This window comes from Rhinopithecus roxellana, chromosome 6 (genome assembly GCF_007565055.1).
Source record: "Rhinopithecus roxellana isolate Shanxi Qingling chromosome 6, ASM756505v1, whole genome shotgun sequence".
NCBI classification, from domain to species: Eukaryota; Metazoa; Chordata; class Mammalia; order Primates; family Cercopithecidae; genus Rhinopithecus; species Rhinopithecus roxellana.
The window spans coordinates 63,771,940-63,793,634 of NC_044554.1; the positions used below are offsets into that span (position 1 = coordinate 63,771,940).

The following is a 21,695-nucleotide window of genomic DNA, read 5'->3' on the forward strand; positions in this document are numbered from 1 at the left end:
AAAAAGACAAAAAACCCCCAAACAATATGGAGATTTTTAGCCAGCCTTGTCATTGGGGGTCATCTCCCAAAGCATTTAATTAAGCTGCAATTCCCATGAGAGACGTGGAGGAGCAGGACCTACTTCTAAGCATGGGTCTTCTACTAAGTTAGGTTCTGTAGGCCCTACCCCTGAATTTAGTAATGCTCTAGAAATCCATTCTGTCTAAACTATCATGGTTCCTAGCAAAACAATACATACATATATATGTATGCCAAGTCCAGTTTTGATCCCAATGAACTTTTTTTTTTTTTGAGACGGAGTCTGGCTCTGTCGCCCACGCTGGAGTGCAGTGGCTGGATCTCAGCTCACTGCAAGCTCCGCCTCCTGGGCTTACGCCATTCTCCTGCCTCAGCCTCCCGAGTAGCTGGGACTACAGGTGCCCGCCAAGTCGCCCGGCTAGTTTTTTTGGATTTTTTTTTTTTTAGTAGAGACGAGGTTTCAACGTGTTAGCCAGGATGGTCTCGATCTCCTGACCTCGTGATCCGCCCATCTCAGCCTCCCAAAGTGCTGGGATTACAGGCTTGAGCCACCGCGCCCGGCCCTTTTTTTTTTTTTTTTTTAATAGATATGAGGTCTTGCTATGTTGCTCAGGCTGGTCTTAAAGTGCTGGGTTCAAGAGATCCTCTGGCATTGCCCTCCAAAGCAATGAACTCCATGGTATTTCACGCGGCTAACTTCCTTGTCAGGATTCACTTAATCCTCCTCTTCAGCTTCTTCAACCCTATAATCTTACCAGTTTAGCCATTCTTTCTCAACTTACTTCATAGGTTTCTATTCTTCTACTTGACCCTCAGATGTAAATGCTCTCCAAGGTTACCCTTAGTTTTTTTTCTTCACTCCTGATATGGTTAAGCATTCCTAATCCAAAAATTTGAAATCTGAAACGCTCCAAAATCTGAAACTTTCTGAGTGCTGACATGATGTCACAAGTGGAAAATTCCACACCTGATCTCAGGTGACATGCTGCAGTCAGAATGGAATCAAAACTTTGCTTCCTGAACAAAATTATTTAAAATATTGTATAGAACTGCATTCAGGTTGTAAGATGTATATGAAACACAAATGAATTTCAAGTTTAGATCTGGGCCCTATCTCCAGGGTATGTCATTATGTGTATACCAACATTACAAAGCCAAAAAAAACTCCAAAACACTTCTGGTCCTAAGCATTTTGGATAAAGGATACTCAATCTGTACTATTTTCTCTTTTTTTTATTATAGACAGGGTCTTACTCTGACAACCAGGATGCAGTGCAGTGGCCCTAGCATAGCTTGTTACAGCCTCAAACTCCTGGGCTCAAGTCATCCTCCAGTCTCAGCCTCCTGAGTAGCTGGGACCACAGATGGTTACCACTATACCGAACAAATTTTTTAATTTTTGTAGAGACAGGGTCTTGCTGTGTTGCCCAGTCTGGTTTTGAACTCCTGGCCTCAAGTGATCCTCTGCATTGGCTTCCTAAAGTGTTAGGATTAGAGGTGTGAGGCACTATGCCTGGCTTTCTGCAGTTTTTATATGGCATTATACTGATGAATGCAAATCCCTTTATTGATCCCAATGCCCCTTTGAGCTCCAGTCCAAATATCCATGTACTTACTTGACATTTCTTGATTCCCAGATATCTAAATACATCTGGAATCATACTCTATTACCTTCCTCCTCAAATTCTGTTCTTCCTATACATTCCCTATCTTAAAGGCATCATCATCACCCAATAACCAAACTATAATCTTTAACTCCCCTTAACTCAATTGTCACCCAAATCTCACAACTGTGAAGTAAAAATGATCCCCAGAATCTATGTCCTTTTACACTACAATTTAATACTCTCACAAGTCTCTAGTCCAATCTTCACATGTCATCTTTTCAAAAACCAGAGTGGATGTCCTACTCAAACCTCTTATGGTCCCTAAATGCCTATAGAATAAAGTTTAACACTCATGAGCATGGAATTACAAACTCTTCCCAATACGGCCACAACCATATCAGTTTCACTTTCCACTATTCTCCAAGTAAAGCAAAATCCACTTGCTAGTTCTCCAATCAGACTACTGATGCCCTTCCTCTCAGCCTCTCTTCTGTATCAGTAATGCAGCTACTCACCCTACCAAGTCCTACTCAAACTTCCCGTACATGAAAAGTCTTCCCTAACCTCACTTTTCTCTGTGTATCATTCTCCTCTTCCTAGAAGGAATTTCTCCCTCCTCCTATAATCCCACACCACTCTTTGTTTACTCTATTTTGGTTCTCCAGAAGTTGTGTAACATAGCTGGTTGAGCCCATACCTTTCTGCCCTACACGACAAGGCCCAAGATTTGTTACTCTAGCACCTAGCACATGCCCAGCATATGGTGTGTCTTTAATCATTGTCAGGTGAATGAGTGGCAAAACTCCAAAGTGAGAATACACTTAAGGAGGTTCTTTCTCAATGGAGAGAATGCTTCACTCTCCTTTGAACATAAAACAAGAATCAGGTCCCCTAGTCCCCAACACCCAATTCCTAGTCCACTGATTAAATAGATTTAAGCAATGTTTCATGGGGACATTTCCTCATTTCCCCTTGTTCTTTGTAGGTTTAGCTGCCAGCCTAACCACATTAGCATTCAGTAGCAGCAACAAAACAGACTCTTAAAGTTCTAAGACTTTACAATTACCAACACTAAAATACATGCTCTTTTTTAAAAAACCGTCTTAATACATATGCATACAAAGCTCATTCTTCATGAAGATTCAGAAAATGGCTTGGCATAGTTTATCCTAACAGGCACCACTTAAAGAGTTCTTGAGAAAATGTCCACTTAAGCTGTCAGCCAAACTTTTCACATTTGTAACCACAGAAATCAGCATGCATGAATTAATTGAAATACTATGCTTACAAACAATGCAATTACTATAGTCTAAACCACCAAACTGATAATCCATTACAAAAGCAGCTCTTACAACTGTTTTTGAGAATATTTCCCCTAAAAAATTCCAGTGATCATCCCAACCTATAAAACTAGATTCTTATACTAGTATCATCTTCTCTTTCCCCCTCTTCTCCCCACCAACACTCCCTCCAACACACACACACCCCTCCTTACGAGAAATGGCTTCCTCAAGAAATTATCTGATGGTTCAGCAGCAGTTGGAGCTTTACACAAACTATGTTGTGATTGGGCAAGGCAGACTACCAGATCTGGGATTTAGTAGACCATTCCTTATGGTCAGAATATCTTCTAAGTGACTGCTCTTAGAGAAACAACACAGATTTGCCTCAAGAGATTACAAATGTGGTAGGCCTACCTTAACAGCAACTCGTTTTGTTTGTTAAGAAACAGGGTCTTACTGTCGCCCAGGCAGGAACACAATGCCATGATTATGCTCACTGCAACCTCAAACCCCTAAGTTCAAGTGATCCTCCTGCCTCAGCCTCCTCAGTAGCTCAAACTATAGGCATACGCCACCATACCCAGCTAGTTTTTCGGTTTTTAAAAAAATATTCTGTAAAGACAAGATCTCGCTACATTGCCCAGGCTGGTCTAGAATTCCTAGCCTCAAGCAATCCTCCTGCCCTGGCCTCCCAAAGTGCTGGGATTACAGGCATGAACCACCATGCCCAGCCATTGTTTTCTAATATACTAGAACATCTCTGTGAAGTTGTATTTCTGTGACCCTTCTTCGGGTCACAGAAAATTTACTTGGTATCACATAAATGTTCACATTTTAAAACATTTTAGGTCTAAAGACCACAACATGATGAAGTCTTTTTGATGTTTTGCTAAACACACTGCATTAAGTCAGGCTGAAAATACATTAGCCTAATTCTGAAGTGCACTTTTGAAAAAAAAAAAAAAAAAAAAAAAACCATATATATATTCTAAGGTATAAGCAATCCACTTATTTTTCTTGAGCAGTCAAAAATTCATTTCCCAAGTTTTGTCCATATTACATTAAAATAACTTCAAACAAAGCATTCTTGTTGCTCGAGGATTAAAAGTTTCCAATAGCTCAATATGGTTTTAATCTTCTGGAAACACCTGAAATTGATTTGTTTCACCTTTTACTATTTATCTTCCAGTCTGTTTACCTTAGTAGAATACTGATGGATAAAAGTACTAACCGAAAACCCAAGAAAGTGGATAATCCACCCTCTAGTTAATAAGGAAGGAAATATAAGATACATAAGGCACAAAAATTAACATGTATCTTGAGACTCAAAAAACATTGGCCTTGGTCTAAATAAAATGTTTCTAAAATAACAAGTGGGTTCCTTTTTCATTGCTGTTGTACTAAGCATTCATGGAAAATTATATTTGGGTAAGCTCAGACTGAAAACACTAGCTTTAGCTATCAAGGAAAACATGAAAGAACATGAAGAAAATGTCTTTTAGTATAGAACATTATCTGAAATGTTTTTTACAAAATCAAAGATTGGTATTTTAAGATTGATTTTCCAAATACTCTATATATACATATTAATAAGCATCACACATAGTCACAAACATCTAAATTCAGATATCCCACTTCCTGGATGATTACGGGCCCAGAAAGGGCTCATCTAAACTCTCGAGGTTAAAGTAGACATTTGTGAAATTCAACAGCCCACGGAGTTTCCCCTAACCCTCCAATTTTTCACAGTGGCACTGTGTGGATGAATAAGCCTGCTTCAGCATGAAGCAATGGGCTTGTCTAAAGACATCTGACAGAAGCTGAATGTATACATTAACTTCCTGTTGAGGTAGGACTGCAGACTGTTTCTAAAGACTGACAGTTCATAGTCCCTCCAGAAACCAAAAAATCAGCACGCTTTTTCAAATACTCGTGGAAAAATTTTAATTTTAGTAATTACTGTTCTTCGTTATTATTCCTCAACTTTACTGAATGCCTTATTCCATACAAGAAAAGGCATAAAAATTTAATCCCAGACCACAGGAGCTTAAATTTCTCTTAAAACAAGTCACTCATTTGTGGTTATTTCACATAAAATATTTCTAAAGACAACCCAGAGTTTTGGTTGAACTTACAGCGTGGAGGCAATGCAAATTCAGGTATTTAAATCATGGGAAGTTGGCCTTCAGTTCCCTAACAAAATTAGACAAGTGACTAATTATGGTTTAATGAAACAAAAAACCTACAATTTGGGGTTCTAATGACATACACAGGAATTCAGAAGGAAACCTGAAATCCCTTCTCCTTTAAACCCTTCTATATCTGGACAAGGGCCCTCATTATCTCCTACTTCTATAGTTCCTTCTCTTAATACAGGAGCTAAATTTCCTTGAAACAGGTTATGAAGCCACTGCCAGCATGGTGGTGCTTGCCATAGTCTCAGCTACTGTGGAGGCTGAGGTGGGTGCATTCCTTGAGCCCAGGAGTTTAAGGCCAGCTTAGGCAACATAGCAAGATCCCCAACTCTAACTTAAAAAAAAAAAAAATATTATATATATGTATACACACACACACACACACAAAATATATATATTTTTATAAGAAAATTATTGGGCCAGGCGCAGTGGCTCACACCTGTAATCCCAGCACTTTGGGAGGCCGAGGCCAGCAGATCACCTTAGGTCAGAAGTTCCAGACCAGCCTGGCCAACATGGTGAAACCCCGTCTCTACCAAACATTAGCCGGGCATGGTGGTGGGCACCTGTAATCCCAGCTACTTGGGAGGCTGAGGCAGGAGAATCGCTTGAACCCAGGAGGCAGAAGTTGCAGTGAGCCAAGATCGTGCCACTGCACTCCAGCCTGGGCAACAGAGTGAGACTCCGTCTAAGAAAAGAAAAAGAAAAGAGAAGAGACCTATTTCCACAAAAACTCCCAGCTTGGGGATAAGAAATTTTCCTTGCTACATGAGACTATGACCACTGACTACTAAGCAAGTAATTTTCCCTCCTATATATGACCACTGACTACTAAGCAAAAAGTCATTTCCCTCCTATATGTTGAGTTTGAGACTGTGTGCGGAAATTAAAGGACTTCAAATAAGGATGGGTCAAAAGATTAAGTAAAGAATTTTCTCTCTTTTTTTCTTTTTTTTTTTTTGGTGAAGTCTCACTCTTGTACCCCAGGCTGGAGTGCAATAGCAAGATCTTGGCTCACTGTAACTTCTGACTCCAGGGTTCAAGCGATTCTCCTGCCTCGGCAGCCCCCGCCCCCAACCCTCCCAGTAGCTGGGATTATAGGCGCCTGCCACCACACCCGGCTAATTTCTGTATTTTTAATGGAGACGGGGGTTTCACCATGTTGGCCAGGCTGGTCTCGAACCCCTGACCTCAGGTGATCCACCGGCCTCAGCCTCCCAAAGTGCTGGGATTACAGGCGTGAGCTACCGCACCGGGCCGTAGAGTTTTCTTAATCTGATTGTTTTTTTCCTCATGGGCCCTGCTGAAAGCCACTAAGTCCTATAAAAAGACAAAAAAAGCCCCTTGACACAAAAAAATTCTGCACACAATTTAGCATCTGAGTTAAGAGTAAATATTCTACATTGCATGTGATAATTATGTCTGCTTTCGGACTCATAAGGAAATTACTTGGATGCACGGAGAGAACTAGTCATATTTTCACTGTCTTACCGGGTAAACTGTCAAGAACTGTCAAACACAATTTTAGGGAGTCGGGATACTAACGAATCTCACACACAGACACACAAACAGCATCTCCAAGACTCTAACACCGCCCTTTCCCAATTACTTACTGGTCAAGCCCAAAGGAAAAAGAATTTTTTAAAAGCCTGGGCTGAGATGGGATGGGAAAAAGGATCACACTGTGAGCACAGATGATGTCCCGGGACAAAAGCTCTGCCCAACGACTGCCTAAGCTGACAGGCTCACTCACACTACCTTTCTCCTTATGCGTCTCTCAATACACGGTCTCTGAACACTTAAGAAAATGTGAATTTTGCTTTGTCCACAGAAAGAATTCAGCACGATTGACACCAGCTCTAAAATAAGCAATTAATATATTCTAATCTAATGCTTGATAAGAATGGAGAGCAGGCAACAGCTCCTCCAACTGGTTGGAGCACATATCACTGGAAGCCCCCCCAAATATTAAGATTTTTAAACAACTTCAAGTTCTGGTGGGCACAACCAAATACACTGCGGAAACTTTGGGATCAGCAGCCCCGACACAACAGGTGAGAGAGGCAGCAGACATCACTGCACGGTGGAGTGCACAACACGCAATGGCAAACCCGAAAAGGTCTGGGGATATGGGAAAATACCATGCAGACGGCCATCTCAGAGACCCTGTCTTTCCAGTAGCAAAAGGTTCAGTTCCTTCGGAGGGGCATGCCACTCCCCCTCTCCGTCACCCAGGGGACCACCACCCCAGGAACAGGAAGAACCGTGGCCCCTCCGCGGGCACATCTCAACTGGGGAAGAAAACACAATGTCGCTCCTTATTTCTGCGTACAAAAGGACTTTGCGCCCTCCTTCTGGAACTGCCGCCCCGGCCACCTCCTAACTTGCAAGAAGGTGGGCAACGCGCCATATTCCAGCGTCCCCCAGTCTACCTGGGTAACAACCCCACACCACCCGGCAGGAGGGAAGCTTCGGAGGCCGCCCAAAGAGCCAGCCTCCTCTCCCGCAGAAGACAGCGGCTCCCGCGCCCCAGCCCGGCCCCGCCGCACCGCCCGCCCGCGGACGAGAGCCGGGAAGGGCCGAGGGGGCGAGCAGAGAGCCGCGGCTCCGGTCCCGCGCAGCCCGCCCACCTCCCGCTCCCGGGCCCGGCGCACTCTCCCGCGCCTCCCGCTCCCGAGCCGCGGGAAGGCCGGGCCCCGGGTTCCACGGCGGGGAGAAGGCCGCGGCCCCGAGAGCCCCAGGCAGCGAGGGAGGCCGGAACCCTGGGGCTCTCGGGAGGGCAGCGCCTCCCTCCCAAGCCCGCCAGGACGCCTGGGGCCTAGTGCGGCCTGCGCATCCTCGGGGTGGCGGTTTGGCTGGGCCGGGCCGGGGCCCCCCGCCCGAGGCGGGCCGAATCCGGCGGGGGCCCAGGCCCGGAGCCGGGGGCGGCAGGGTGCCGGCTGCGGGGCGGGCCGGCCGGCCGGCTGGCGGGCGGCGTGTTGCGGCTGCGCCGGGGCTGAAATAGCTGGAGATTGCGCGGTAGGGCACTCACCTCAGAGCGGCTGCGCTACCGTGGGCCTGCGCCGTGGAGACTGCGACCGCGCCGGCTCCTCGCAGCCTCCTGCCACCAGCGGCAATGGCGAGCGCTGCCGCTTCTGCCGCCGCCGCCGCCGCCGAGGAGGGGGAGGGGAGGGAGAGGGCACGCACGCGACGCACGGCCCGGCTTCCCCGCCCGGCCGCCGCCATGATGAGGAGGTCGGAGCTGCTGCTCTGCAGGCAGGCCGCGGAGAGGGCTCGCGGCTAGGGCTCCGACCTCCCCCGCCAGCGCCTTGCGTGCACGGAGCGCTTCAGAGGTTTGGTGGAGGCCGGAACCTCAAAAGCAACTGGATTAGCACAACGCGGACACCCAGGAGAAGCGGTGCAAGCGGGCCCAAAATGGTTGCTGATCAGACGAGTGGCATCTCTCGCCCCCCTGCCGCGGGAATTGGGACCTCCAGACTGTGCCTGGGGGATCGGCAAGTGGTTCCCCTCGGGTTTTTTCGGCGCTGCCTTCCCGGTGGCATCCTCACTCTCTTTGGAATGACCTCTGCTTTCCTATCTCTAACTCTTCCCAGATATTTATTTGAAAGAAAAAGTTTTTGTACAAGCAACATATGAATGTATTCAGCCATTCGATCGTTCGGCCAACATTTCTAGGGGGCCCGTGCTGTACCACATATTGTTCTGAGTGCGCTGAAGATGCACCTGTATGAAGACAAAGTCCTGGGTCCCACGGAGCTTATTCGAAGCAGTAGGGACCCCCATACAGGTGCCTGAGAAGTCGGGGAAAACAGCCTAACGGTGGAGACACACATGAGGGGTCTTTTTTTTATTTTTAGAAATGGAGGTGGGTGATCTCCCTATGTTGCCCAGACTGGTCTCGAACTCCTGGGCTCAAGCTGTCCTCCCGCCTCAGCCTCCCAAAGTGCTGGTATTACAGGCCACCATGCCCGGCAGAGGGGTGGTTTTGTTGGTTTTTTTAGTGTCGTCAGGAGACTCCCTACATCAGAATTACTCAGGCTAATTGTTTTGAGTCCTGGACCAGTTGATATCCAGAATCTTGGCTTGTTAGCCTAGGAACCTGCATTTTCACACCCCCACCTCCACACTCCTGGTGATTCTTATGCACATAATCATGTGAAAAGCATTGCATTAGAGAATTGCTAAAGGGTGTCAAAACAGATAAAATCAGGAAGCTTTAATTTTCAAGATTCTATTAACCTCAAAATTCAACGTATCCAAAAATTGAATGTCTTTTTCTCCAGTGTTTTCTAGGAGAGTGCCACCACCAGCCACCCAGGTGCTCAAGCCAGAAACCTGGAAATGATCCATTGCTCCTTCCTCTCTCTCTGGAGTCCCCACATTAAGTTAGATGTGTTTGTTTGTGAGACAGATTCTCACTCTGTCACCTAGGCTGGAGGGCAGTGGTGCAATCATTGTTCACTGCAGCCTCGACCTCTCTGGGCTCAAGGATCTTCCTACCTCAGCCTCCCCAGTAGCTGGGACTACAGGTGCCCACCACCATGCCCGGTTAAGTTTTGTATTTTTAGTAGAGATGAGGTTTCGTCTTGTTGGCCGGGCTGGTCTTGAACCCCTAGACTCAAGTGATCTGCCTGCCTCAGCCTCCCAAAGTGCTGGGATTACAGCTGTGAGCCACTGCACCCAGCCCCAATTAGATCTTTAAAACTGTTGTTCCCTGTCAATTCTTACTCTGGTTCAGGCTACTGTCATCTCTCCTAGAGATACTGCAGTAGACTCCTCGTGGTCTCCCTGCCACCGAAATTGCCCTCTCCAAATCCACAACAGCTTGAATGGTCTTTCAAGAAAGAAAATCATGTTGTTTCCCTGTTTAAGACTCTTAAAAAGATCCCATTAACACATAGGTTAAAGTCTAAAATTCTTTGAGGTGGCTACAGGGCCATTGGTGATCTCATCCTTGTTGCCATCTCTGACCTCATCTGCCACAGATATTTCTCAGGCTACACTCAAAACTGGGAAGCTCTCAGGTCATTTAAGCCTGAAAGTTGTGCCTCCTCACAGCTGTTCCAAGGGCTGTTCCCTTTACCCATAACTTTCTTCATTTCTCTCTACTCCATCTATGCACTTACTTGAATCCTCACCTGAATAATTCCTACTATTCTTTCAGATCCCAACATTAATACCATCACCTCCAGGCAGCATTTTTTCATCTCCCAAGATTGGGTACATTAGGCCCTTTGTCATCACACCCAGTACTTACTCCCGACATTTATTGAGCGCTCACGATGTATCAGGCCCTAGTGTAAGCCTTTATGCACATTATCTTCTTTCTCATTTAACTATCAAGTAGAGCCCACAAGGTAGGTACTATCTTTTTTTTTTTTAACTTTTGAGATAGGGTCTCACTGTGTCTCCCAGACTGGAGTACAGTGGCACAAACAACTCACTGCAGTCTCAACCTCCTGGGCTCAAGTGATCCTCCCATCTCAGCCTCCTGAGTAGCTAGGACCACAGGCAGATGCCACCATACCCAGCTAATTTTTTTTTTTTTTTTTTAATTTACTTTTGAGATGGAGTTTCACTATTTTTACCCAGGCTGGAGTGCAATGGCACAATCTCAGCTCACTGCAACCTCTGCCTCCCAGGTTCAAGCGATTCTCCTGCCTCAGCCTCCTAAGTAGCTGAGGTCACAGGTGCACGCCACCACACCCAGCTAATTTTGTATTTTTAGTAGATACAGGGTTTCACCATGTTGGCCGGGCTGGTCTCAAACTCCTGACCTCAGGTGATCTGCCCACCTCAGCTTCCCAAATGCTGGGATTACAGGTGTGAGTCACCGTGCCTAGCCCTAATTTTTAAATTTTTTTCTAGAGACAGGGTCTCGCCTTGCTGCCCAGGCTGGTCTCGAACTCCTGAGCTCAAGCCGTTCTCCTGCCTCAGCCTCCTAAAGTGCAGGGATTACAAGTGTGCAACTGTGCCCGGCCTGGGTAGGTACTCATCTCCCATTTTACAGATGAAGAAACAAGGACATGTAGAGGTTACTTGCCCAAACCCAGACAATAAGCCAGATCTGAAAGTCATCAGCCTGACCTCAGAGTTGTACTTTTAACCATTACGAGGGTCTCAGGCCAGTACCCACTGATGAAACACATAAATAACTTAGTGGGTCATGACCAACATTTCATTAAAGAAACGGAAAAGGTCAAAGAACATCAAACTTAGTAAGGCTCTTGTTTTGTGAAACTTGTCAGATTCTCTAATATGATAAATACTAAATCTTACAAACATTGAAAATACAAAATTAAAATATTACCAAAGTTAACACAAAAGTATGAATACTACAGATCTGATTTATTTTACCATCCTCATCTTTAATGCTGAACCTTCTTAGGATTAAATGACATTTACCATCCCAAGCAAATTGAGGTTACTGCCCCAAACGGACTGGGCTTACCTTTGCAGGAGAACAGGGGAGGCTGTGTTTTGGCCAGAGATTTTTGGCTAAGAGTCAAGACACAGAGATTCTTCTGCTACCACTGTGAACACATCAAGTCCCTTTCACATACGTGCTATTTCCACAGAGGTCTCCCCACACCCTACCCTACAGATTAGATTCCCATGATGCCTTATTTAATTCTTGTTGGATCTATTGATTTGGTTATGAAGTAGGTGAAATTCTGGTAATCTCACCCAGGTTCCTTCCCCTCTTGATTAGATGCAGCCAATCTATTCACTGGATAATTAAATTTGGCATTCATTTTCTGTGCTTGCCCTATCTGCTACTATGCTGAAGTCATTCTAGTGACCAAAAAGGTACCTTGAGCCAAACTGTAGAGGGTTCTAATGGCCTCCTTAGAATTTTTTTTTTTTTTTTTTTTTTTTTTTGAGACGATGTTTCGCTCTTGTTGCCCAGGCTGGAGTGCAATGGTGTGATCTCGGCTGACTGCAACCTCTGCCTCCCAGGTTCAAGCGATTCTCCTGCCTCAGCCTCCCAAATAATTGGGACTACAGGCATGCATCACCGTGCCCGGCTAATTTTGTATTTTTAGTAGAGACGGGGTTTCACCATGTTGCCCAGGCTGGTCTCAAACCCCTGACCTCAGGTGATCCACCCACCTCAGCCTCCCAAAGTGCTGGGATTACAGGCCTGAGCCACCACACCGGCCAAGGAATTGGCTCATAGTAGGCAATAGACAATTGACAATTTTAGAGCAAAGCACTAAGGTCATGGCAGTGTAGATTCCCCAGGGAGTGAATTGAGCTTCTGGTCTCTAGAGGGCGCTCAAGGCTCCTCCCTCCCCACCCTCTTCTTTCTCCCAAAGTGGAGGTAGGATGGTGAGGAAGAAATTTCACCTCCCCACCACCAAACACACACAAAGGAAGAAACTCTTACTAAAATTGGAGAATATGGAATAACATTTTCTTGGGATGGAGCCCTTAAAAGATAACACGTTCAACAAAAATGGGTGCCACATCTTTCCCATTCTTCAACATACTGTGAGTGGTAACAAGGGCTGCCCTTGCCCTTCTCAGAGGCAGCCCAGCCAGCTTGCTGTCTTTCCCTCTCCCACAAGGTATCCAGACCCTAAGGCTATGGCCCACAGATAAAGTCTTAGCAAGGCCCTGGGCTTGGGGCAAAGAGGCTGCGGATTTGTCTTTCTCTCTAGTTTTTCTGGTTAGTGTGCCTCTATCGCACTCAGAAGAAAAGCTCCAAGACTCATATTTGGGCATTGATGTGGGGAGGATAGACAGAGATGACCAGAGCCCAGCCTATCTTTCCTGACTTCTGCATTGTGGATCATACCCAGCTAATAATAAAGTGCTTCTTTCCCTGGTGTGTCATTGCACATGTACTCCCCACACTCCTCATGAGGAGTAGAGATGGCTAGTCAAGACAGGATTCAGACATTCCCACACCCCCAACCAAATATCCTCTCCATACCATCTTATTAATCAGTCCTTGAACGATTTCCTGAACTCCCTAACAGTCAGGTTGGAGATGACTGAAAGAAATGAAAAGAAGAACAACAAAGGCGATAAAGAAAAAGTCAACACTGCTTAATAACTGATGAGATAGTGAAGGACTAGGAGGGCAAAGGTCAGAAGTAATGCCAGGTGTTCAAGAACTAAATGCTGGAGAGATGGTAGTGTCGTTGACAGTCCTCTAATGGGAAGTGAATTTCAATAGAAAGGATGTGTTTGGTTTCAGACAGATCGAGTGACTGGTGAGAACAGGAAGGCCATGTGTTTGGAGCAGATTACTCTGGGTACAGTCAGCTGCTGGAATGGAAGTGAACAAGGCCCAGCAGAGCATCAGACCTGAGTGCAAACCGTGGTGGTGGTGGTGAAATAGAGGGAAGGGAGGGATTTGAGAGACACTGGGAAGAAAGGTTTTGGTTTTTGAGACAGTCTTGCCCTGTCATCCAGGCTGGAGTGCAGTAGCATAATCTTGGCTCACAGCAACTTCCACTTCCCGGGTTCAAGCAATTCTCATGCCTCAGCCTCCTAAGTAGCTGGAATTACAGGCGAGTGCCATCACATTCAGCTAATTTTTGTATTTTTAGTAGAGACAGGTTTTCACCATCTTGGCCAGGCTGGTCTCGATCCACCTGCCTCGGCCTCCCAAAGTGCTGGAATTACAGGTGTGAGCCATCATGCCCAGCCACCAGAATTTTCATCAAGGCTCAGAGACTGATTACATTTTGAGTGTTTGAGTGAGTTTTCAAATAACTGTCTACAACTTAGCTAATAGCTTTGGACAGTTGCTCTTTTTAAAATGAGATCATTCAGTCATTGCATTTATTTATTCAACAAATACCTCGTAACAGTCATCGTTGGGTATGACTCACTAGTTCAACAGAGTCCCCCTTCTGTAGAAACTTCCGCATTCACAGAGATGACCTCCACCAGTCATGCCTATATTTGAGACCCTCTCTCTCTCTGCCCCCCATTGCTGAGTGATTCGGGGGTGGTCACCCGACCCAAGCAGTGCAACGTTTATTCTCTGTCTTGGAAATTTAGAATGTTTGTTTGGCTCAAAGATACAGAAACTGGAAGCTAGAGCTGATGATGGAGCTGATCACGCTAATGATGGAGCTATGGAGATAAGATGCATGAACACCACTGAGGTCCCCAAGATTGCCAGATTCCTGCAGTGCCTTCTGGCCACAGATAGTTGGTCCAGAAGCAGGTTCCTAACTCAACCTGGGCCAATTAGAGCCTTTCATGGAGATTTTGAAATTGAAGTTGAGATCTCTCTCTCTGCCCTTCTGTGTGTGTGTGTACTTGAGCTGCAACTTACCCAACTTTGGAAGCTGTAGGCAGAGGCAATTTTCCGCTAAGTGAAGTGAGAAACAAAGTCTGTCATTAGGGAGAGAGGAGGAAGGCAGAGGCACACAGAGAAGCAGATAGAGAGGAAGCGGGCGGGAGTGGGGCGGGAGTTCCTGGAGTTCCCACAGTGCTCTAGTTTCTGATTCTCTTCCTGAGACCCACAGGATTCCTGCCTTTGGGTTTCTTAAGTTCCTGAATAGCTCCTGATTGCCTTTGCCTTTTTTACTGAAAGTCCTTTGAGCATGGTTTCAGGTGAGTAGACACTCCTAACCTAAAGAGCTGTAACAAATACACATGGGCTTGTGTGAGGTTCCGTGAGAGGCACCTGGGATCCAGTATGGGTCAGGCGTGGTGCCGCCCTCAAGGAACTTAGTGGGGAGAAAATGAAGTCTGTACTTTAATAACTACAGTGCAGGCTAGGAAGAGAACACCCTTAGAGATGTGCAAATCAAGCTCTTTGGGGGTTTAGAGGAGGCCTAGGACTGCTAAGGTAAGGCTGGGACTAGGGAGAGGTAAGCGAGTCACTGAGGAGGCAAAATTTAAGAAGCCACCCACTCTCAGGGTGTGTGAATGCAGAGTTGGCGCTTGCGTGACCCTGAGAATGAGCAACCCCTTAAATGTTTTATCTTAGGCACCTTGCCAGGCTCACTTTTAGCTTGCTGGACTAATTGTCGGGATCAGGAGGTCTTCAGAGGAAAGTTAGTGTCTGAGCTGAACTGAAGGACAGGGTGGTTTTGGACTTCGTGACATATACTTCAAGGTAAAGTAACAATATGGAAAACACTCCCGTGAGAATGACGTCTGCTCTAGGATCATCACGCTCTTCGGTGTGACTTAAGAGTTCAGGGCATGAAGGAAGAGGGGGCAGTAAGAAAAATGGAGAGAACATAGCATCAGATTCTGCAGCAGAGGAGAAAATTACTAAGCTGGGAAATAACATAATCAGAGCAGTACTTAAGATGAATCTAACAGAATAGCATGAAATAAAGAAAGGCTAAGGAGAGGACAAACAGGAGGCTGTTGTGGCAATCCAGGCATGAAAGTCTAAACTAATCAGCACTGGGAATGTAAATGCCATAAGAAAAATAATACATCATTAATATAACTTGGCCATTGAGTAGATGTTGGAGACAAGAGTAGAGAAATCAGAAACACTGCTAAACACTATGCAGCTGTACCAAGAATGAGAGAGCATTCAGTAAGATCACATCCAAGATATGTACATGAAAAACGCAAGGGATAGAACTGTGTATGTGGCAAGCTATCATTTGCATTTTTATTTTTTAAATTGTATTTATTTATTGCTTGTTTTTTCTTTTTTTTTACTAATTAAAAAAATTAATTATAAAATGTTCAGCCACTTGATTTTTTTTTTTTTTTAAGTTCTGGGGTATATGTGCAGGATGTACAGGTCTGTTACATAGGTAAACGTGTGCTATGGTGGTTTGCTGCACAGATCAATCCATCGCCTAGGTATTAAACCCCGTATGCATTACCTCTTTTCCCTAGTACTCTTCCCCCACCATCCTCTCCTGACAGGCCCCAGTAAGTGTTGTTCCCCTCCCTGTGTCTACGTGTTCTCACTGTTCAGCTCCCACTTATAAGTGAGAACATGTGGTGTTTGGTTTTCTGTTCCTGCATTAGTTTGCTAAGGATAATGGCTTCCAGCTCCATCCATGTACCTGTAAAGGACATGATCTTGTTTTTTTATGGCTGCATAGTATTCCATGGTGTATATGTACCATATTTTCTTTATTCAGTCTATCATTGATGGGCATTTGGGTTGATTCCATGTCCTTGCTATTGTGAATAGTGCTGCAGTGAACATACGTGTGCATGTATCTTTATAATAGAATGATTTATATTCCTTTGGGTATATACCCAGTAATGGGATTGCTGGGTCAAATGGTATCTCCGGTTCTAAATCTTTGAGGAATCGCCACACTGTCTTCCACAATGGTTGAACTCATTTACATTCCCACCAACAGTGTAAAAGCATTCCTATTTCTCTGCAATCTCACCAGCATCTGTCATTTCTTGACTTTTTAATAATCGCCATTCTGACTGGTGTGAGATGGTATCTCATTGTGGTTTTGATTTGCATTTCTCTTTTTTTTTTTTTTTTTTGAGACAGAGTTTTAAAAACTTGTTGCCAAAGCTGGAGTGCAATGACGCGATCTCGGCTCACTACAACCTCCGCCTCATGGGTTCAAGTGATTCTCCTGCCTCAGCCTCCCGAGTAGCTAGGATTACAGGTGTATGCCACCACGCCCAGCTAATTTTAGTATTTTTAGTAGAGACGGGGTTTCACTATGTTGGCCAGGTTGATCTTGAACTCCTGACCTCAAGAGATCCGCCTGCCTCTGAAAGTGCAGGGATTACAGGCGTGAGCCGCCACACCCAGCTGATGATAATTTCTTTTGCTGTGCATAGCTCTTTAGTTTAATTAGATCCCATTTGTAGAAGTTTGCTTTTGTTGTGATTGTTTTTGGCAATTTTATCATAAAATCTTTGCCCATCCCTATGTCCTAAATGGTATTGCCTAGATTTTCTTCTAGGGTTTTTTGTAGTTTGGGGTTTTACATTTAAGTCTTTTTTTTTTTTTTTTTTTTTTTTTTTGAGACGGAGTCTCGCTCTGTCACCCAGGCTGGAGTGCAGTGGCCGGATCTCAGCTCACTGCAAGCCGCCTCCTGGGTTTACGCCATTCTCCTGCCTCAGCCTCCCAAGTAGCTGGGACTACAAGCGCCCGCCACCTCGCCCGGCTAGTTTTTTATATTTTTTAGTAGAGACGGGGTTTCACCGTGTTAGCCAGGATGGTCTCGATCTCCTGACCTTGTGATCCGCCCGTCTCGGCCTCCCAAAGTGCTGGGATTACAGGCTTGAGCCACCGCGCCCGGCCACATTTAAGTCTTTAATCCATCTTGAGTTAATTTTTGTATAAAGGTGTAAGGAAAGGATAGAGTTTCAATTTTCTGCATATGGCTAGCCAGTTCTCCCAGCACCATTTATTAAACAGAGAATCCTTTCCCCATTGCTTGTTTTGGTCAGGTTTGTCAAAGGTCAGATGGTTGTAGATGTGCGGTTTTATATGTGCTGCCAAAGTGAGCACTATTTATTTATTTTTTTTAAACAGAGTCTCACTGTGTTGCCCAGGCTAGAGTGCAGTGGCACGAACATAGCTCACATGGCCTCATTTGCATTTTTAAAAGGAAAAAATGTTTTGTTTTTTGAGCCAGAGTCTCACTCAGTCGCCCAGGCTGAAGTGCAGTGGCACAATCATGGCTCACCACAGTCTCGACCTCAGGCCCAGGTGATTCTTCCACAAGCCACCATGCCTGGCCCTTTTTTTTTTTTTTTTTTGTATTTTTTTAGTAGAGACGGAGTTTCACTTGTTGTCCAGGCTGGTCTTAAACTCTTGGGCTCAAGAGATCTGCCCAAGGTGGCCTCCCAAAGTGCCGTAAAGGCGTGAGCCACTGCACCTGGCCATAAAAAGGAAATATGTAAACAAAAAAAATCTTTGCTTACATATGTTTATATATCCCTAGAGAAATACATATAGAATTGATGACATTAAGTGGCCTGTTTAAGAGGAGAAGTGGGATGGCTGGGGGTCAGTAGTGAGAGTCTTTTTAGTGTTTATAATTTGAATATTTTAAATCTGAACCTTTTGGATGAATTACCTAATGAAGAAAATTAGTTTAAATTGCTTTAAAAAATAAATATGAGCTGGGCGTGGTGGCTCAAGCCTGTAATCCCAGGACTTTGGGAGGCCAAGGTGAGTGGATCACCTGAGGTCAGGAGTTCGAGACCAGCATGGCCAACATGGTGAAACCCCGTCTCTACTCAAAATACAAAAATTAACGTGGGCATGGTGGCAGGCGTCTGTAATCCCAGCTACTGAGGAGGTTGAGGCAGGAGAATCACTTGAACCTGGGGGGCGGAGGTTGCAGTGAGCTGAGATCGCACCATTGCCTGGGTGACAAAAGTGAGACTTCATCTCAAAAATAAATAAATAGGCCAGGCGCAGTGGCTCACACCTGTAATCCCAGCACTTTGGGAGGCCAAGGCAGGTGGTTCTCAAGGTCAGAAGCTCGAGACCATCCTGGCTGACATGGTGCAACCCCATCTCTACGAAAAATAGAAAAAAGTTAGCCGGGCATGGTGGCAGGCACCTGTAGTCCCAGCTACTCAGGAGGCTGAGGCAGGAGAATGGCATGAACCCAGGAGGCGGAGCTTGCAGTGAGCCAAGATCATGCCACTACACTCCAGCCTGGGCGACACAGCGAGACTCCGTCTCAAAAAATAAAAATAAAAATAAATAAAATAAATACATAAAATAAAAATAAATATGTAATCCCAGCACATTGGGAATTCGAGGAGGGTGGATCACCTGAGGTCAGGAGTTCGAGACCAGCCTGGCCCACATGGTGAAAACCCATCTCTACTAAAAACACAAAATTAGCTGGCTGTGGTGCTGCGTGCCTGTAATCCCAGCTACCAGGAGGCTGAGGCAGGAGAATCGCTTGAACCCGGGAGGTGGAGGTTGCAGTGAGCTGAGATCACGCCATTGCACTCCAGTCTGGGAGACAGAGCCAGACTCCATCTTGAAAAAAAAAAAAAAAAAGACATAAATAAATAACCCCAAAGCCCAAATATGATACTGAAGTATGGAGCTGGGTGACAGTAGCTCCATTAACAAAGAATTCAGGAAGGGAAGTGCACTTGAGAAAAATACTGATGTGTTGGCTTGGGATACACAGAGTCTGAGATGCCAGTTGTACATGCATAAAAGAGAAGAAGCCCACAAGCAACGGAGGAAGGCAAGCAATCCAATAGGAAGTTTGAAAGAGCTTTGTCAGAATAGTTATTGTTGAGTGTGCGAGCAAAAGCCAGAATTCAAGAGGCAGCAGGATGAAGGGAAAGTGGGAATATAGCGGTAACTAGAGTAGAATCCTTTAAGAATGGTGGATGGAAAGGGAGTGATGGAGAGTTTGTGATAGCTAGAGAAATCTTGGGATCAAGGCAGCATGTATGTATTGGGCAGGAGGGAGATTTGAACCTAGTTAGAGGCTTCTGGAAAGGAACCCGTAGAAAAAGAGGTTGAAGTGATGGTTAAAAAAAAAAAAAAGGGGAGGAGCATTATGAATACAGGGGGTTAAAAAACAGAAAAAACAAGAGGAAGAAATTTGATGGAGAAAGTGTTCTAAGAAGGTGAGAAAGCACAAAAATGGTGGGGGACTGAAAGGATGTGGGACACCTCCACGTTTGAGAGACTGGAGGGGAAGAAGGAAGGACAGGAGACGGTGTAGACTTGAGTGTTTGCAGGGGCCCTGGGAGGGAGAGAGATGTCAGGCTGGTTGGTTCCTGCTTTTCTATGAGGCAAGAAACAAAGTCATCTGCTGGAAGGGCCCCCCACTGCCAGTCAACAGGGAGCGGGGAGCAATGGCAAAGGTGTGGAACAGGCCTTGTGGAGGGAGAAGACTGCCAAACAAGGGCAGGCAAGAGAGCTGACCGCCAGCGTTGAGGATCCAGATGAAACTAGGACCCACTCAGGTATGTTGACACCATTTGACATGGCTCATTCTTTCTGGAACCTTCAAGAGCAGACCACAAACATTCAGGTGGCTAATGCATACTTTTGTTTGCTTGTTTTGAGCTTTCTGTTCTGTTAAGTCTCAACTTAGGGTTTTCTTGTTGGTTGTTTGGTTGGTTGGTTGGTTGGTTGGTTTTTCTAATTGTGGTAAAATATATTGTATTAGTTTTCTAGGGCTGCCTTAAAATCCCACAAACTGGGTGGCTTGCACAACAGAAATGTATTCTCTCACAGTTCAGGAGGCTGGAAGTCTGACATCAAGGTGTCAACAGGGTTGGTTTCTCCTAAAGCCCCTCTCCTTGGCTTGCAGACACAGTCTTCTAACTGTGCACATGCGTGTCTGGTATCTCCCTCCCTCTCTCCCTCTCTCTCTCTCTTCATGTCCCAATTTCTTCTTTTTTTTTTTTTTTTTTTTTTGAGACTGAGTCTTGCTCTGTCACCCAGGCTGAAGTGCAGTGGCGTGATCTCGGCTCACTGCAACTTCCACCTCCTGGGTTCAAGCGATTCTCCTGCCTCAGTCTCCCAAGTAGCTGGGATTACAGGCATGTGCTACCAGACCCGGCTAATTTTTGTATTTTTAGATGAGACGGGGTTTCACCACGTTGGTCAGGCTGGTCTCAAACTCCTGACCTTGTGATCTGCCCACCTTGGCCTCCCAAAGTGCTGGGATTACAGGCGTGAGCCACTGTGCCTGGCCCAATTTTCTCTTCTTATGAGGATGCCAGTCATACTGAGTTAGGGCCCTCACTCACTCCATTTTTACTTAATTACCTCTTTAAAGGCCCTATCTCCAAACAGTCACATTCCGAGGTACTCAGGGTTAGGGTGTCAGGATTCAAATTGGCAGGAAGTGGGACGCAATTCAGCTCATAACATACGCGTGACATAAATGTACCATGTTAACCATTTCAAAGTGTACAGGTCAGCGGTTTTTTGGGGTTTTGTCTTTGCTTTTGTTTTTGTATGTAGTCATGACGGTTCGTGTGTCTTACCGCTTACTTGCTTTCTGTAGCATGACGATATCCTGGGCAAAAATAAGATGTCTCAGGCTCATTCTGGCCACATACTAACAATCAGCATTCCTATAAAAAGCCCAGGTTCCAGTTAGTGAGGAATATTTATAGATCGCAATTTAGACACTGCAAGAGATCATGACTACTGGGTTGTCATTTCAATGGACAGTGCTATGAAATAAGTGTTTTTGAAAACAACGAAAATAGTTTATATCGATATATCTGATTCCAATTTAACCATACAGTTGTTTAATTAACCTTACTGATTTTATACCTAATCACTTTTCTCTTGCACTGAAAATATTAGTCCTATTAACATTAAGACAATTAGCTATTTGCTTTATAATGTATATAAAATAGCTTCAAAGTAATAATATCAATATTACTATTTACAGCAAGACTATTGAGGAAAGTGTGAGATTTCTTTGCAGCTTTGTGTGCTTTAAAAAAATATTCCACTAAGGATGCATAGTCAAAATACCATGGTCTAGGCAGGGCACGGTGGCTCATGCCTGTAATCCCAGTGCTTTGGGAGGCTGAGGCAAGAGCTTGAGCCTAGAAGTTTGAGAGCAGCCTGGGCAACATAGGGAGACTGTCTCTACTTAAAAAAAAAAAAAAAATGTTTTTTGTTTTGTTTCTTTGAGACAGAGTCTTGCT

The 21,695-nt window shown here is 45.1% G+C and overlaps 2 protein-coding genes across 9 annotated transcripts in view; both read right to left on the bottom strand.

Annotated features, from left to right (window-relative positions):
* Positions 1–8,263, bottom strand: part of NRF1 (nuclear respiratory factor 1) — a 153,006-nt gene extending 144,743 nt beyond the window's left edge. For 5 of the 8 annotated variants that reach the window (XM_010378769.2, XM_030931842.1, XM_030931841.1 and 2 more), the window contains exon 1: positions 8,137–8,243. The gene's annotated coding sequence lies outside the window, so the exon portion shown is untranslated. Of the gene's footprint in view, positions 1–8,136 lie in introns of all 8 variants that reach the window. The other 3 variants (XM_010378768.2, XM_030931839.1, XM_030931845.1) reach the window with 1 other exon arrangement.
* LOC115898178 (transcription initiation factor TFIID subunit 4-like) lies at positions 6,397–21,040 on the bottom strand. The gene is made up of 5 exons (XM_030931992.1): positions 21,018–21,040; positions 19,849–19,913; positions 8,213–8,429; positions 7,538–8,109; positions 6,397–7,396 (listed from the first exon to the last, which is right to left on the bottom strand). Exons 1-5 carry the CDS (start codon positions 21,038–21,040, stop codon positions 7,263–7,265), a joined length of 1,011 nt encoding a protein of 336 aa, XP_030787852.1. The 3' UTR covers positions 6,397–7,262.
* Between the last annotated feature and the right edge of the window lie 655 nt (positions 21,041–21,695).

Excerpts from the sequence above, each read along its gene's own strand:
- LOC115898178 (XM_030931992.1), bottom strand. The coding sequence starts at position 21,040 with ATGCTACAGAAAGCAAGTAAGCG. Across the intron at positions 19,914-21,017 it reads CTACAGAAAGCAAGTAAGCG|TCTTCTCCCTCCACAAGGCC; the intron begins GTAAGACACACG and ends CTTGTTTGGCAG. Across the intron at positions 8,110-8,212 it reads AGCGCTCGCCATTGCCGCTG|CTATTTCAGCCCCGGCGCAG; the intron begins GTGGCAGGAGGC and ends CGCAATCTCCAG.